We start from the raw sequence: 16,306 nt of genomic DNA on the forward strand, positions 1-16,306 counted from the left end.
TAACTGTCACGCCGAGTTACGGCAACCGGCGCATGATTTTTGTGCAGTCGCGTATCAAGTTGAACTCTTGCCGCTTAATAAAGATAACGGAGTGTATTAAGTTATGCAATATGAAATGTTGCAACGAAAGTTGTATTTTAAATTCATAAATCGTGCAAAAAACAATTCCTCTCGAAGAAGAACGTTTCGACACTCGGTCGATCACTGGAACGATCAATTTGTCTAATGATTAGAAATTCGACAATTCGTATTACCCAATAATTAATAATTTTCAAATCAATTTTTCCATTTTACCTCAGAATTCTTCATTTCTTTTTTATATCCTCTACATTTTCTTCCAAGCGATCAATTTTCTAATGATCAGAAATCCGACATTCGTGTTACCTAATAATTATCGAATCGATTTTTCCATTTCATCTCGAAATTTTTCACTTGGAAATCGCGTTCAATTTTTTTTCGAAATTTCCAACTTAACCAATCCAATTTTTCTGTTTTATCTTTACCAAAAAATACACGAAACAGACGATTCTCTGTATTATCTTCCGAGTTTCCAATTTTCTAATCGTTAGAAAATAAACTACCATTCCCCATAAACGCGACAATTGAAATTCGACTACCACAGTTTATCCATTGATAACAATTATTCCGCTCAAACGAAGAGTCTCGTTTCCTATTCCAACGAAAGCGAACCTTGACACAGCTGAGAAACGACGAAATTTTGCGCGGCGATTAACGTGTTAATCGAAGTTTCTGTTCACTCGTGACGTATCCCCGCGAATCTCGCGTATACGTTAAATCTTGTTTAACCGGAGGTTTCTTGGTGAATCCTTTGGGACTATATGTGTGTACGTGGTGGAAGAAGTTGTGCGGTGGAAAACGTCGGGGAAGAAGCATCTGTTGCAGATGGTTCGTCCGAACGTTGAAGTTCCTTACACGACACGATCGTTCGTTAGGATAAGTCAGCGATGCCAGGGGAATGTGAAAAGGTAGAAAGGCTTCTTTGTTTGATGAACGAGGCGTTGTTCGGGGAACGAACAAGTCGTTAGCTCTTGGTTGGATGAAATACTCCTGAAGAAGGTTCTAACGATGTTCCTTCTTATTGCTTGTAATCAATTTTCTACGCGTCTTTCGAAGGAAGATGATGGATCTAATGAACCTTGTGCTAGATTCGTACGAGTCCGACAATGGAAAATCTTCACGTCACGGTTCGTAACACGTTCGCGTGATATGATAATTTATTCAAATAATGCGATTTTTATCTTGTTAACAGGAAGTTCGAAGACTTCTTCGCTCGATAAATGTTACTTAACCCTTTGACGACGTTTGGATAGTTCTTGTGTACATTTCACGAACTGTGAACCAACGAACTCGCACATTTTTAGCAATAGAAATATTTATATTTGAGGAAGATATAATTTTGGTGTAACTTAAAAAACAAAATTGAAACAGTGGCGTAGTAATCCTCAAAGGGTTAAGGAGAAAGTTAATTCACAGTAATATACATCTTTCAATTTTTGACATTCTTCTTGTCGTATCTGTTGTATCGAGGGAAACATAGTTAAAAAAAAAACAAAATTACAATAGTGACATGGTAGTCCTCAAAGGGTTAAGCGGAAAGTTAATTTACAAATTAATATGCATATTTCAATTTTTACTATACTTTTCTTAATTTCTGAAATAAACTGTAACCATTGGTAAGGTTCGCCTAATTTTCGTACCTCTACCGACAGAACCTTTAGCGGTCAGACACTTGAAAGTGACTGCAGAACAGATTACCGTGGAACGCTGGACAAGCCGTGATGGTACAAGTCGATCAATCGAGGATTACGAAACTGCGCCTGACAGATTGAGGACTTTTGCTTAATGACACGATCAGTATGGTCGATTGCGAATGAAAATAGAAAGTGACTTTCGTCGGTTAGTAATGAAAAAAAAAAGCAAAGAAAAAACAGACTTAACCAGTCTAACATTTGACGACCGATCAAAAATTCAATGATTCCCTGAGAAAGCGAAAGCGTGAAATTTTTGTAGCGTGAAACGGAGGCTTGAATTTTTTATTCTTAGTTTCTATATTTAATCAAGGTTCCTTCTTATAAAAATGTAGATTAATATACAGAGTGATATAAAGTACAGATATCTTCACACTTTGTGTCCTTAAAGTGATCTAGATGTGGTAACTTCTGTCCATTTGTAGATCATAATGCTCTCTCTCTCTCTGTCTGCTCGAGAGCAAGATTGTTTAAGCAACTTAAGATAGCTATGAAAACTCTCAGTTCTTCGTTGTGGCTACCACGTTGGACCAATATTTCGCGTACTCCTTCAAAATGGTGCCGCTGTAATTAGACGAATGATAAGTTAGATCATTATAACTTGAGAAACTAACGGAAACACTTTTAAACATTAGCTTAGTATGAAGTTAACTAATTATACAGGTTGCTTTAGAAACAGGTCTCTAAAGTTTAGAAACACTTTTTCTTTAATCCTGCAACGCTAACGTTAATATGAACCAAAGTTGAAATAATGTTTGCAATTTTTTTTACTAATTTATTAAAATTGAAATGATAAAAGTTAACAGAAAAAGTTTCACTTGTCGGTGTTTCAGGGAAAAAATAAGGTCAGAAAGTGTTTTCCTTCGTGTGTTATGAAAATATTTGCATAGCTCGAAATGTTTGTACAAATATGATAACAATTTGCGAAAAATTTCGTCCAAATCGTGCTGCAAATAAGAAACGTTTGCTCCGAAATTTTCACGCAAATATTTCCGAAACACCCTGTATAAAAAAAAGGAAGAGTTACAAGCAACGGGGGAAACTTTTCTCCGACGAGAATTCCTCGGACAACGTTCAGGGTCGATTTTTAAGCTTCTTTGAACAAACTCGTTTGTCAAAAAACGCAGGCTGCGGCCACGGTAGGGAAAACAAATTTGGAACTGCATTCGAAAAGGCCTTTCGCTTTGCCGGTATGGAGAAGAAAAAAAAGGACGGTTTCAACGTGGTATTTCGAACGAGAAGCTGCAACGAGCTAGAACGATTCATCCTTTGGCTTTCAGCCGGATATGTGAACCTTCTGACCTGTAATGTTCCCTGAAAATTCGATGGCTTATTAGCAAACGTGCCGTGTACGAGCACATTCGCGGGCAATCGCGCGGCGGCAGCGATTACTTCCACTGGCCAACGGTGTACAATTAGTCTTATTGCGTTATCCCCCTGTCGGAAGTCCACGCTGCAACTTGTCAGCCACGATTTTTCCGTGGTATTCAAGAAAAGAGGAATTTCCCTCGCTCTCTCTACGATTCAGTTCTCTCGACGAAGATTTTCTCCCGAAATGGAAGAGAAATTAGCGGGTCCTTTTCTTGCAATTTTGTTTTTAGAGGATAACAAAAATAATTCATCCCTTTCCCTCTTGAAATTTAGCGAACGTAATTTTTTTAGACGTACGAGAAAATAGAAATTTTTCATTTCTTTTCTTTCGAGAAAATTGAAAAATATTTCTGTCTCTCTACGATTCGACGAATATCAACGATTCAGTTCTCTCCATGAAGATTTTCTCCCGAAATGAAAGAGAAATTAGCGGGTCCTTTTCTTGCAATTTATTTGGGAGGGAATAACGAAAATAGTTCAACCCTTTTCCTCTTGAAATTATGCGAACGTAACTTTTTTTGGAGCAGTGAGAAAATTGAATTCTTTGATTATCTTTTTTTGGGAAAATTATTGCAATTTGGAATACGCAATTTTTATGAAGAATAAAAAGAAGTAACTCGTACCTTTTCCTCTTGAAATTTAGCGAACGTAATTTTTCTTTGATATTTTTTTTTTTTTTTAATTGGAAAATGGACGAGCAATAATTCGCATAGGACATTATAAAAAGTAAGAGTATTTCTCTTTGCTGTTCGGCCGGTTGCGGGTAGATTGGTTGAATTCCCAGGAGACGAAAAACCCTTGTAGAAATTAATTAATTAGCTCGGTCTAGAGGTTTAACGCATCCCCTGCTATTCATTTATTAATGAACGGGGACATCGCTCATAAATTATTGTCACATCGGGTACATAATTTATAAAGCAGAGGAAGTTTCTTTCCAGGGGTGAGAATCTCACGGTACTAGGTTGAATTAAACATTCAAACGGACAATTTACAGTGCAATCAAACCTAACGTTTTGATTGCAGGTTACTGAAAAGCGAATGAATAATAAATTTCAATCTGGTTCGTCGAATAAAATCTATCAATATTTTAGACACGTAAAATTAAACGTGAAATATTTCGAATTACAAAGCAAAATTATTCTTTTCGTCGAAATTTCTTCAAAAAAATTCAAATAAAGACGTAACAATTAGTCTGCAAATATGTAAATGCGTATTTTTATAGAAAATTAGTTTCTCCTAATTTTAGTTACGTTTTTCATTTCTTTAGAACATATGCAAATACATCATATCACATATTTTCCGTTCACAAATTAATTCTAATAAATAAACTAACCAGGACGAACTTAAAAAAAATTTTAATTACAGTGATAACGTTTAAATAATAACGCTCCCATTGTCGCGGCATACTTTCAACATTCTTATCACATATTTTTTGCACATGCTGTTATGCATACGCGAATACGTTGTATTTTCATACTTCGCATACTTTCATTTGCATATTTCGCCACATTTTATTTGCATATAATGAATGAAAAATATTATCGAAGAATTAAAATTAATTCCCTTGGTCCACTAGTTAATCAACTGAAAATGGTTCAATTAAAACCTACTCTCCTCGGTTCAAACGCGTACCCAAACGCTCGTTCGCCCCCCACTTCCAAAAATTCTTCGTACATTCGCAATTTGTTTATATTCCTTTCGTTCGTTCGATCTAAACGCACCTTCGCTCGACCGTAACAAAGACGAACGCTTTTAGTCGCATTGTTGACACGCAACGTGTAGTGTCACTTCTCTGAAAGGCTGTGCGGCGTATACGTACAGATAATTGTCTCTCCAGCTTGCATTTAATTATCCCTCTCTAGTTCTACGATTCGTTCAGCGAACCTAACAAACGATCACGCTATTTTCTAACTATTTTATAATGACTCCGGCAGTCGTGCACTTTCCATGGGCAATAAATAATACGCGTTGGTGCAGGGGATAAGAGTGGCGCAATTTGTGAAGTGGATTACGTTCCTCCGGGGAAGAATTTACAAATATTCCCTTCACCAGTGTGCAACCGATTACCATAAATTAAATTCACCGGCGTCTGTACATACGCGTCGTTCGTAATAAATGCGTCTGAATTAACACTTGACAGCAACCAACGGAATTTATGTCAATTCTATCGCAAATCTACCGATACACTCTCCGCGTGACATTTAAACGATAAACGAGACCAGGGAAACGTGTACAATTGTGTATTTCCCGTGTAAAAAAACCAGCGTGTGTTACGAAAAAATGGGGAAATACGACGGAAGCAAAATAAAATGATATTCTATGTCGCCGTGGTACATTGGCATAAATTCTAGGTTAGGTTTCCTTTTAACTCGATCTACGTGTTTTTTCATTTTAAGTAAAACGTGTAGGGTGACTGAGAGAATTTTGGTTGTGAAATTTGAACTTGTGATCTTGGTCAGAACTGAAACTTTTCCATTGGGCAAACAGAGAGACGCCGGTTGTCGGGAAAAATTGTCGCAAGTGGAGAAGGTGAAATTTTTGCGGAGAGCGAGAATTAATTGTAGTATTATGGAACGTACGTCAGCTGAAATTTGCTCACTTGAAGTATTACAGTTTCGACATCTGGCAAGCGATAAAATGAATATTGAAAATTCCTCACATGTGACAGTTACTCCGTGCGAAAGATGGAAGAAACTCGGCGCGATCTCTGTCTCGCTTTAATTAAACACTCGGGATATTTCCAAATTCGTGTGAAAATTGAACGCGAAATACGAGCAAAAATTCTCTCCTCTCGGAATACGAACTTGGAATATAACCTAAAAGAAAGGAACCAAAAAATCACCTCTCCAATTACACTCGATTAATCCTAACCTCCAAAAGTCTCACCTTAAAACATCGAATTCAAAACCAACCGTGTTTCTCAGTTAAACACTCCGAAGGATATTTCTCCTGGTCCCGAAAAATTCGTATGAAAATTGAACGCGAAATACCAGCAAAAATTTTCTCCTCTCGAAATACGAACTTGGAATATAACCTAAAAGAAAGGAACCAAAAAATCACCTCTCCAATTACACTCGATTAATCCTAACCTCCAAAAGTCTCACCTTAAAACAACGAATTCAAAACCAACCGTGTTTCTCAGTTAAACACTCCGAAGGATATTTCTCCTGGTCCCGAAAAATTCGTATGAAAATTGAACGCGAAATACCAGCAAAAATTCTCTCCTCGCAGAGACCTCCCTTCTTTTATCTCTATCCTCTCTCGAATATCTTTATTCGCCCGATAAAACTTCTATCTCTGTTAAATATTTCGTTGGTACATCCGACATGCCCGACTTGGAAAATTCCGGTGAGAAGCGCGGGGGAATTTTCTCCGCGTCACGTTATCGCGCTTTATCATCTCCGAGGCGCGAGGAGTATCGGGAAATACTCACGTGAAGTACACGCGTCCACGTGCGTTCGGCGGAGCATTCCAGATGAGGGTGGCGTGCTGTTTCACATAAGGATCGGCATGCGTCACGGCGCTGCACTCTGGATGGGTGCTTGTGTTCTCTGTCTGTGCCCAGGAACCGATCCAGTTGTCTGTATCGGGGTCACGCGCCTGCAGGAAGAATCCCTTGAACGACGAACCGCTGATGGTCACTGAAAACCGATACGTTGGCTGGAAAACTCAATCTCGGGGGAGAGCTTGACGAAACTGTCTGTTAGCGCGATGTACCGTGGGAAATACGGAGAGAGAAGTGAATGTGAAGGTAGGAACGATTCTTCCTGGCTACACGAGGGGATGTTTGGGAGAAATGCGTCGGTCGTTTGCTATGGTGAAGTTGCAATTTTTCGTTTCAGTTTCGGTAATCGCGGAACTGCAATTTTTTCGTTAATTTCTTGTAAGTGTGTAATTGTGGTGTGTAGTGTTGCATGGTTGGAGGTTAGGATTGGTGCAGCGGTGATTTTACATCGATGGAAAAAGCTTTCGAGAGTGGAAAAGTCGAGTAGTTTTTAAGAAATGTGCTTGAAGATGATTAATTCCCTCTCAGACGTTTCTTTTCTTAATTTTGCTGTGTAAATGTGAATTTTACAGGTTGTCCAAGAAGTCTGATTATCTGGAAACGCTGAATACGTGTTTTGGGCCACTTACGTCCCTAATTCAATTTTTCTTTTTTCTTTCCCCAGGTATACGTGAACGCATTCACAACCACAATTATTTTTATTCCTCCAAAATTTATTTCTCCCACCCTGAGTCCACCGTTCTCAAACTTAAAAAATCGCAACGAATTTCTTTCTCTACCAAATCACATAGAACTTATATTTCCCCGAACACAAGTAAACAAATTCCCTACCACCTCAGTTATCTTTCTTACTCTAAAGTGTACAAATTTATTTCTCGCACCCCGAGTCCGTCGTTCCTCAAAGTAAAAAAAATCGAATTTCCCTTTGTCTCCCTTCGCAAGCTTCTGCAAAGAATAGAAGTTATCCCAGCGGGGAGAAGAGAATTGTACCAGGGCGATAGAGATCACTCGTCAAAATGCAAATGACACGAAAGAAGGAGAGGAAACGGTTCGGTAAATGGAGAATATCGCTGGATATATTTCTAGCTAACAGGACGGGAAAGACTCGATAAAAAGTTTCACGAGTGGCACGGTACACGTTTCGAACGTAAACAGAGCGTAGAGGACCTTGCGAATACGTTCTTCGCCCCTCTTTCATTCTGATTTCGTCGGATGGTCTCCCCAGGACATTGGGAAAAAAGGGTGGAGTTTACCAGCCGTAGGTCAATCACCAGGTCAGTCAGCTTACGCTGGTGATAAGAGCGAAGGTCGTTGTTCTCCCAACTATATTCACGATCGAACCTGGGTCACCCCTCTATGTTTGCGCTCTCACCCTCTGTTACGCCAATTGCGACAGAGAGTGGTCACGAACGTTTGTCACGCTGCTCGGTTTGTACGATCAATTAAATGTTCGACCGAGCTTAATATCTTCTTTTTTTCTTTTTTTACCCCTCGTAATATGGAGGAGAAGGTTTGACTATGGGCTGGCACTGTGGATAATTTTTAAGATATAACACACTTGAATATGTATGTATGTGAGTAACATGTTTACTGTATGATACGAAATGAAAATAAGCTGAAGAAGAGCAACGTATGTTGGAATTTATATTGTACAGTTACAATAAAAGGGAAAATGTTCATTTTTTAGGAAGGTGTTCTAAATATGGGCCACTCCGTAATAATGATATTAGGCACTTTGAAGCTTCGTTTCAGTAAGTAGTGTATTACCAATTTTTCGGAATTTGAATTACCTCCATGGTTTGTTTTCTGTTTTCAATGGAATTACGGTAAATTTGAATAGATGTTTTATCGTTTATTTGTAGAAAATTAGAAATGAGTTTTAATTATCTCGTTGAATTAGTTCTATTTCCACTAGAATTTCCATACATTTTAACCTTACGTCCCCATTTCTGAAACGCGATCGGGCGCACTGGATCTTAGAGATGGGCCTTCAAGAGGTCTTTTACCAAGTGGAAAGTAACTAACCATAGGAATAATAGAAGAACATGAAAAACGCGATCGGGCGCACTGGATCTTAGAGATCGGCCTTCAAGAGGTCTTTTACCAAGTGGAAAGTAACTAACCATAGGAATAATAGAAGAACATGAATGTAAACAGAAAACATGAACATTTTGAGCACATTTGCACATTCATTGCGCAACGCATCGCGTCTATATACATTAGATGGTTGTGCCTGAGAGATCAGGTGCGCCCGACAGAGGGTTAACAGAAATTCCTATTGTTTATTTGTAGAAAATTCGAAATGAATTTTAATTGTTACTGCTAGATTTCTTCCTTGGTGAATGGTATATTTCACAATTTATGCGACCACGTGCGACAGCATTGATAAAACGAAATAGTTTATCTGGAAGAGTGGCGACTAGATTTTCGCATAAATCGAAGAACTTTTCGAAACACCACGCGAGAATAAAGTACAGAAATCTTTGTGCCCGCTCCCTTTCCATCGACACGGTAATTTTTTACTCGAGCCGCACGCAGCTTTTTCTTTTTTCCTCATTCTCCTTTCGCTTTTGATCGATACGCGGTATTAGAGCCGGTGTATAAAAGGCGACGTTCTAGAAAAGAACGCAATTAGGATGACCAAAAAGAAAGAACGAAACGTGGTTTAATGCTCTGCCCAATCCGTGCGCATAATTTCCAACTCGATTTTAATTTATTTGCACTGCAACGGTAACAACGAGTCGATAATACAGGAGAAATTACGAAACAGTAAACTGCTTCAGCAGGGAAATATCTCGATTTTCCGAAAAATATTCCAATTTTCGTTTCCATGAAATTTTCAATTCCCAAATTTAAACGCTGAAAAATTCATATTTCACGTAGAAATTAATTCGGTGCTTTTTGCCCAAAAACTTACTCGATAAATGGAGAAAAAATTTCTAGAATAATGTAAATTAATTGCAATATTATAATTATGTTTAATTTCTACGTAAAAAAGGCATCGAATTCATTTGTACACCTGATACACATTTAATTGATAAAAATACCTAACCTAACCTCGAGAAATAAATGAACAAAATAATGGACAAGTTAACGGAAACCTTCTCCCTCTTAAAATTTTAGACAAAACAGTATAAAAAGGAACGTAGAAGATGGAGATCTGACCTGATCAGGCTAACGAGCATGCTGAACAATCGGTAAGTTGCAAACGCGATAATTAGCTGTTTAGCTGTTTTGTCTATAAACGCGAGTAAAAAGAAGGGCAAAATTGCATGTTCGACGGCTGGTATTTTTGGAGCGGGAAAGAAAACACGCATAGTTCTCTCTAATATGGCGTCAGGTGGGCGAGTTGCTCGCATTCTAGAATGCGTGCTTCAGATTTAAGTAGGCAGAGTCAGGTCAGGTTTTTTCCTTTTCTTTTTTCGAGCAAAGCACGTTAGGTCGAACGAGAAACCTGCACCTGGAATTTGTGCTCTGCTCCCTTACCGACCGAGCCGCCTTGCTTACAAAATACTCCACTTCCGATTTCTACCGTGTACGTGCGCGAAATTACTCCGCGAATCAATCAACGTACTAACGAGTATCTCAATTTGGCGGTGAAAAAAAAATTACGATGTCGAAATCGAATTTTCGTACGGTTTCCATGTACGTTTGTATCATTTTATTGCGCATTTCGTATCGACTCGAGTTGCAATCGTACTAGTTTTTTTAATAGATCGAATCGTGAGTTGATGCACGTTTTATCGCGTGCTCTAAGAAGTATCTGTTGCAAGTGAAATTAATTCATAGACGTATACAGCAAATAAGAAATGAAAAATTATATATAAAAGTATGGAAATAATTGAAAGTTAACATTGCAGAGAGTTGAAATTCGTCGTCACGTTCTTTTCTCTAACTCGACACTTACATAACCTAAAAAATGAAGCTTAATTCACTGACATGTACAAGAAATAAACAATTACGTATAAAAGTGTGTAAAAAATTTAAAGGTAACACTGCAGAGAATATTTTAATTCATCGTTACATCTTTCTCTTTAACGTCGACGTTTCTACATTTTCAAAAATCAAACATCGCTAATTCACCAGCGATTGAAAAATGAGAAAATCTGAAGTTGATCCTTCTCCGCGATACCGAATTTCTCTCAATTGGAACCAAAGAAAAATCAGCACGATTAACGTGACGTTTAAAGAGAAAGAACGAAACGCGATCTATCGTTTGCAACGAAGGGGAAAAAGTTACGGTCGAAACTGCAATTGGGAATGTCAGTCTATGAGTCAGGAAATTAACATTTAACCGATGTGGAGCAAGTTTGCACAAACGTTTAAACACGATACAGCCAAAGCTTGGACATGCAACAACAAACTCGATGAATAACGGGAATTTTAGGCACGTAATTTCAAACCGTGTGCCCCTCTCCGTGTTCTGCGAAATATCTACGCAGAAACGAATTTCTTTTCCGTGGAGGGACGATTCCAGCGCTATTATTCCCGATGATTGAACATGCAGAACCGGCCTGTGAACCGCAGAATACGCGGTTGTTAGCGTTTTAGACGCATTTCGAGTTGCACGGTATCCGCACTGATTGGATCGATTGTTCCCTGCCGGCTCTGTCCCGTTATTCTTTTCCTGCTCCACGTGCTACACTGCTAATTTTCCGAACGAAATACCGAGGAGATCCACCTGGTCACAACACACCCTGCTATCTTTTTTTTTTCTCCTCTTTTTTCTGGAGAAGATAAAAAAGAAGAATTGTAGGTCGAAGGATCCACAAGTGACTCGAGAGCACTCCAGAAATCATGGACGGCAAATTGTCGGACGATAAGATTTTCGATTTCGATCGAGAGATTAGTTGAGAATTGAAAATTTCTTCGACGGAAGAATTTGGGGAAGAAATCTGGTTTTTCCTTGAAAAATCTGGCATTTCGCAATTTACGCCGATAGATCAGCGTACCGTTAGATCGTTGCAGAAGATGAGATTAATTTTCAATTTCTTATCATTTAAGAATCTCTTCTTCGTTAATTCTTTTTTACCGATGTAAAATTGAGACGTCATTTTTTTTTCACACTTCCTTTTTGATAGGAAATAAGACACTCGAAGGAATTTATCGGAGGATTAAAGAGAAAGGGTTGTTTCTTTCTTCAGGAAGATTCAAGCGACCTTTCCGTTTTCTTTAGACACGCCTTGCGTATGTTGCATTGTGATAGAAGAGTTGAAGAAAAGGTGGCACAAGGTGGCAAGATTTGCGATAGTCGAATGTTGCAAGTCGCCTGAGAAAAAGTTGTACAATCTGTTCGTTTTAATCTGCGTATACATAATCTTTGCTAATTTATTCTCTTCTCGCAGCGTTCTTATTCTCACGTCCTACGACTGTAATCTGTCGAGAATAATCGTTGAAAACATTGCCCGGAATAAACGAACAAACCTCTGCTTCTGTTTCACAAGCGAAATATTCGCTTGCTGATTCACCGGATCTTTTTACCCACGTCGATTACCGCGTGTCGAAGCGCAACCGGCGCCGAATTTTTCGTTAAACTTTCGAATCACTTGTCTAATTAAAGTCTTGCTCCTTCGAAATGAACAATAATTCGATCAAATCGTTTCAAGCTATCTTAACACTAAAATTACCGACCGAGTCAAAATGACCCATTAGCGACTTTGCAAAAGTGAATTTTTATGTTAATAAACCGTGATTGGAAAATTCGATTCATACCGATACAAATGGAAGCATACATGTAGAATATAAATTCGGAAAGTTACAAGCGACAATACCAGTATAGAGCATTCGCGTTTTTTCGAAAGATGCTAATGGATCATTTTGACTCGGTCGGTATGAATTTTTTCAGCGTGCACTTGTAACGTTGATTCCAAACTTCTTTTCTTCTTTTCTTCGTCGGCGATTTATAACGTGGTCGTAAAAGACGAGGAAGTGCAACAGTAGCCGATAGTTGCATGACATTACTTCACCAGCGTGAAGCGAAGACAAGTAAATGTCTCGACAACGGTTGCTCCCCTGATCGATTATGTTAACACTTTCGGCACGAGATGTTTTTCAATGCTCTATGTGACCCACGAGAATTTCTTCTTTATCGTCTTCGTTATTTTTGAAGAATTTTTTCAATTTTATTACTTCGCAGCGTCAAATTTCTCCGCAACATTGGTCCCTGATCGATTACGTTAACACTTTCAGCACGAGATGTTTTTCAATGCTCTATGTGACCCACGAGAATTTCTTCTTTACCAACGTTTTCATTTTTTTTCTTATTTTTTAATTTTGAAGGCGTAAGGGCTGGTTTGCACGGGTTGCGACCTCGCTTGGCCATGATTCGGTTCGTTGGCCTTGGACGGTTTGACACAAGTGTCGACCGGTGCTCCATCCGGGAAACTATACGCGAAAAACGGCGAACAAGCCATAATTATCGTACCGATCGCTATGCTCCTCATAGTCAGGCTCATTTTGTCAGTTTCCTCGACGCTCCTCTTGCACTCGCGACCCTTCGTTCGATGTAGAAGAAATTAATTTAATTCGGTGAACTTGCCAAGGAATTGTATGTTAAATGCGTTCGAACTGTTCGAATTCTCGGGGATTTTATTTGGAAAAATTTGAAATATAGTTTACTTGACTTTTTCTTGTTTTTTGAAAATTTCAAACATTCAGCGGCGAAAAGTAATGGGTGAAAGTTGCTTATTTACAGTTTCTTAAACAAAATATCGATTGTTAAAAATTGTACAAATTTTGGAAAAATTTTTTAATTCGTTGTAAATTTGGGTATCGAGTTACGATTTTTGGATGGTAGCTGGTTTGGTGAATTAATTTTCCAAGAAAAAACACCGGGGGTGTGTAACTTGTTTAGAGAAAAAAAATGGAAAATATGAAATCGATAAGCAATTGACGAGAGACACTTACTTAAGATTAGATTAATAAAGGGGGAGAGACACGAAATTGGAAATGATCGTGTTAGAAGTAGAATGACTGGAAGGAAACTGCTCCGCTCGACCTCCTGCGAGTAAGTCAAACGTGGTCAGATCCCACCATAGATTCATAAGAGGCAGGCACAATTCACTTTTGCTAATTGTCACTTTCACTTCGATCCCTTCGTTTCGATTCTACACACAGCTGACTGCGAATCGCGTTTCGGTATTCGCTAATCCTATCTTCCCACTTCTTTCTCGAACGAAGTATTCGGTGTATCTTACTTTTTTTTCTTTTTTTTCTTTTTCTCTCGAAAACCTGTTCCGTTTGATTTAAGAAAAACTTTCGATTCGTTCTTCAACTTTGTCCTTTTTATTTTTCTCGTCGTATTCTTTCAATGTTTCCTTGCAAACAATTGGTCCTTTTAAAGAAAGTTTTTTTTTCAATTTCTTTTTTCTTTTTTTTGCATTTATAATAAATCATTTTGACATATTTTAATCCGAGTGTAGTAGTTAACGAGGCTTGTTTAGGAATATTTTATACGGTGTATATGCCGTATTACTGGTTTCGAGTTGTATTGATTAAATGGGAAATAAGAAGCCGTATGCCTACATAGCATGTAATTTTTGCCACCCTGTTAAATTGATTCGTGGAAAAAAAGTGTTTCACGCTTTCCAGCTTTAGCATTATACCGTTCGTAGAGAACTATGGTGTGTTCTCTCGGTCAGTGTGACTTTTCACAGTTATTGATTTTCTACGAGCTTTCAGGGCAACGCGACACAAAGCATAAGAATATTCGCAATAGGTTTCGTTCGGGTAGACAAAAACGCAGACGCATAATTCTCAGCGAAACGTTTATTCGTTAATTACAAAAATCTTTTGTGACAATATGTACTGTATGAGGATCGCAAAAGAAAACTGTTACGTAATTTTTATGTATATGTATATTTTATTTTTGCTAGACGAACTAAAAAAATGCCACTAGGATACGTTACTGTTGTATAGTAATCGAAAATATGATTTACAACAGCCGTAATTACGTTTAAAGTAAATACGTTCAATATAATATAGCTATACACTGAACACAGCGATCTCTTCGTCACTCAAGCTTGACATACAAAAATACAAAGAAGTTTTACACTTTGTACACATTTGAACTACTTACATTATTATAAATATTTGTATATCAACGAAAAGTACAGTAGGATTTTACTTTTGTGCACAATTGTTTAACGCAATCAAACGCTTTTTGTTTATACATACAAATAGAAACACTGGTATCTCAAATATTGGCTTTAGAGAGGATTTGTTTCATATTTAGACCATCTAAACATTTAAAAACATTCATTCGTCGTAAACAGATATATAAAACTAGATAAAAATATCGTCGTTTGTTCAATGATACATTCACAAATACTCTATAATGTCTCTACACGAAGAAGGAATGTTTTAATCTGACTCCTTTAAGGCGGAAGTGTTTTCGATCACTTCGATAGCGCAACGTCGTGGAAACCAACCTCGGATCCGTATTTGCTTCTCGTTTTCGTCCTCTCTTTTCTTCTCTCCAAATAACCAGTATCTGTAAATTTGATCAATTAAATGACTGCACAGATGATAATATTTTTTATGCGAACGTACTTTCCCCATCGCGTTACGATCACAATATCCCCGATGTTGAGCTTAATAGTTCTATCGATGCAAGGCGAGTGACAAAGCACGCCCCAACCGTATCCCAATGGATAATACGATCCAGATACTTGGTCTATAACTCTGTAAGTCTTAGCTCTCTTCCGTTTATTTTTCTTCTGAGCTAACTGTTCGCGCTGAAATATTACAGAAATGATCACAGTTTAAATTTTCGTCGATTTATTAGAAAAATACATCTGCTTAAAAAGCAACAAATAGAATGTTACCGTTAACGTATATTGGTCACAGCCTTCGATTACAGGCCAGTGAATTCCATCACCGATTGGAATGCAATTCCATGTGAAAACTTGATGTATATTAAAACGCCATCCTTTTGAATATGGATAAATAAATTTGTCTCTAGTTCCCAATCTTCGATAATGTGCCTTCTCTAATATCCAATCTTCAATCTCTGTTTTGTTTCCAAATATCGACGATAGCTGTGTAGAAATGTAAACATTTCATGTTATAAAAAGTACGAAATACGAATGATATAAATATTAGTTTAGCGGTAAAAAATTAAAATCTTACTTGCCGATAAAGTAACGCTCCAACAACAAGTATAATACCAACTGACAAACCAATAGTGAAGATCACTAATATCAGAATAAATACAGAAGGTGGTGGGTATGATAATGGTCTTGAAGATAATACAGTACTCATCACCCAAGAAACCAATGTAAATGTGGAAATGCAACAACCACAAACAGCACTTGCTAAAAATGCTGTAAAATGACAATGATTGTAATGTCCCACACAATTATTTATCCATGGACAATGATGGTCCATTTTCATCACACAACGACCACCTGAAAATAAAAAATCAATTCAATATACTATACAAAATATCACTGTCATTTAATTATACAAATTCTCACACTTTCTGCAATGATGAGATCTTGGTGCTTTATACCCTTCACATACAGCACAATATTGCAAGAACTGAGTGTCTGTTACTTTTTCCTTAAAAAGCAAAAACAATAATAATATTAAAGTAATATGGAATTTATATTGAAAGATTGTATCTTTATGTTGATTAATATTTTTAAATATATATTATAAT

The 16,306-nt window shown here is 37.6% G+C and overlaps 2 protein-coding genes across 2 annotated transcripts in view; both read right to left on the reverse strand.

Moving 5' to 3' along the window:
• Positions 1–2,269: 2,269 nt before the first annotated feature.
• LOC108578407 (putative defense protein 3) lies at positions 2,270–13,100 on the reverse strand. The gene is given in 3 exon segments (XM_017941731.1): positions 2,270–2,333; positions 6,574–6,808; positions 12,890–13,100. Coding segments are annotated over 3 exon segments (510 nt in total).
• A 1,906-nt stretch (positions 13,101–15,006) lies between these two features.
• The window catches only part of LOC108577331 (palmitoyltransferase ZDHHC6), a 1,953-nt gene continuing 653 nt past the window's right edge, over positions 15,007–16,306 (reverse strand). Inside the window, exons 2-6 of the mRNA XM_017940476.1 lie at positions 16,122–16,268; positions 15,775–16,052; positions 15,471–15,683; positions 15,196–15,380; positions 15,007–15,136 (exon numbers count right to left, since the gene is read on the reverse strand). Of these exons, the coding sequence (XP_017795965.1) occupies positions 15,007–15,136; positions 15,196–15,380; positions 15,471–15,683; positions 15,775–16,052; positions 16,122–16,268 (953 nt within the window). The remainder of the gene's footprint in view (positions 15,137–15,195; positions 15,381–15,470; positions 15,684–15,774; positions 16,053–16,121; positions 16,269–16,306) is intronic.

Source organism: Habropoda laboriosa, unplaced genomic scaffold (genome assembly GCF_001263275.1).
Source record: "Habropoda laboriosa isolate 0110345459 unplaced genomic scaffold, ASM126327v1 scaffold5, whole genome shotgun sequence".
Classification (NCBI taxonomy): domain Eukaryota; kingdom Metazoa; phylum Arthropoda; class Insecta; order Hymenoptera; family Apidae; genus Habropoda; species Habropoda laboriosa.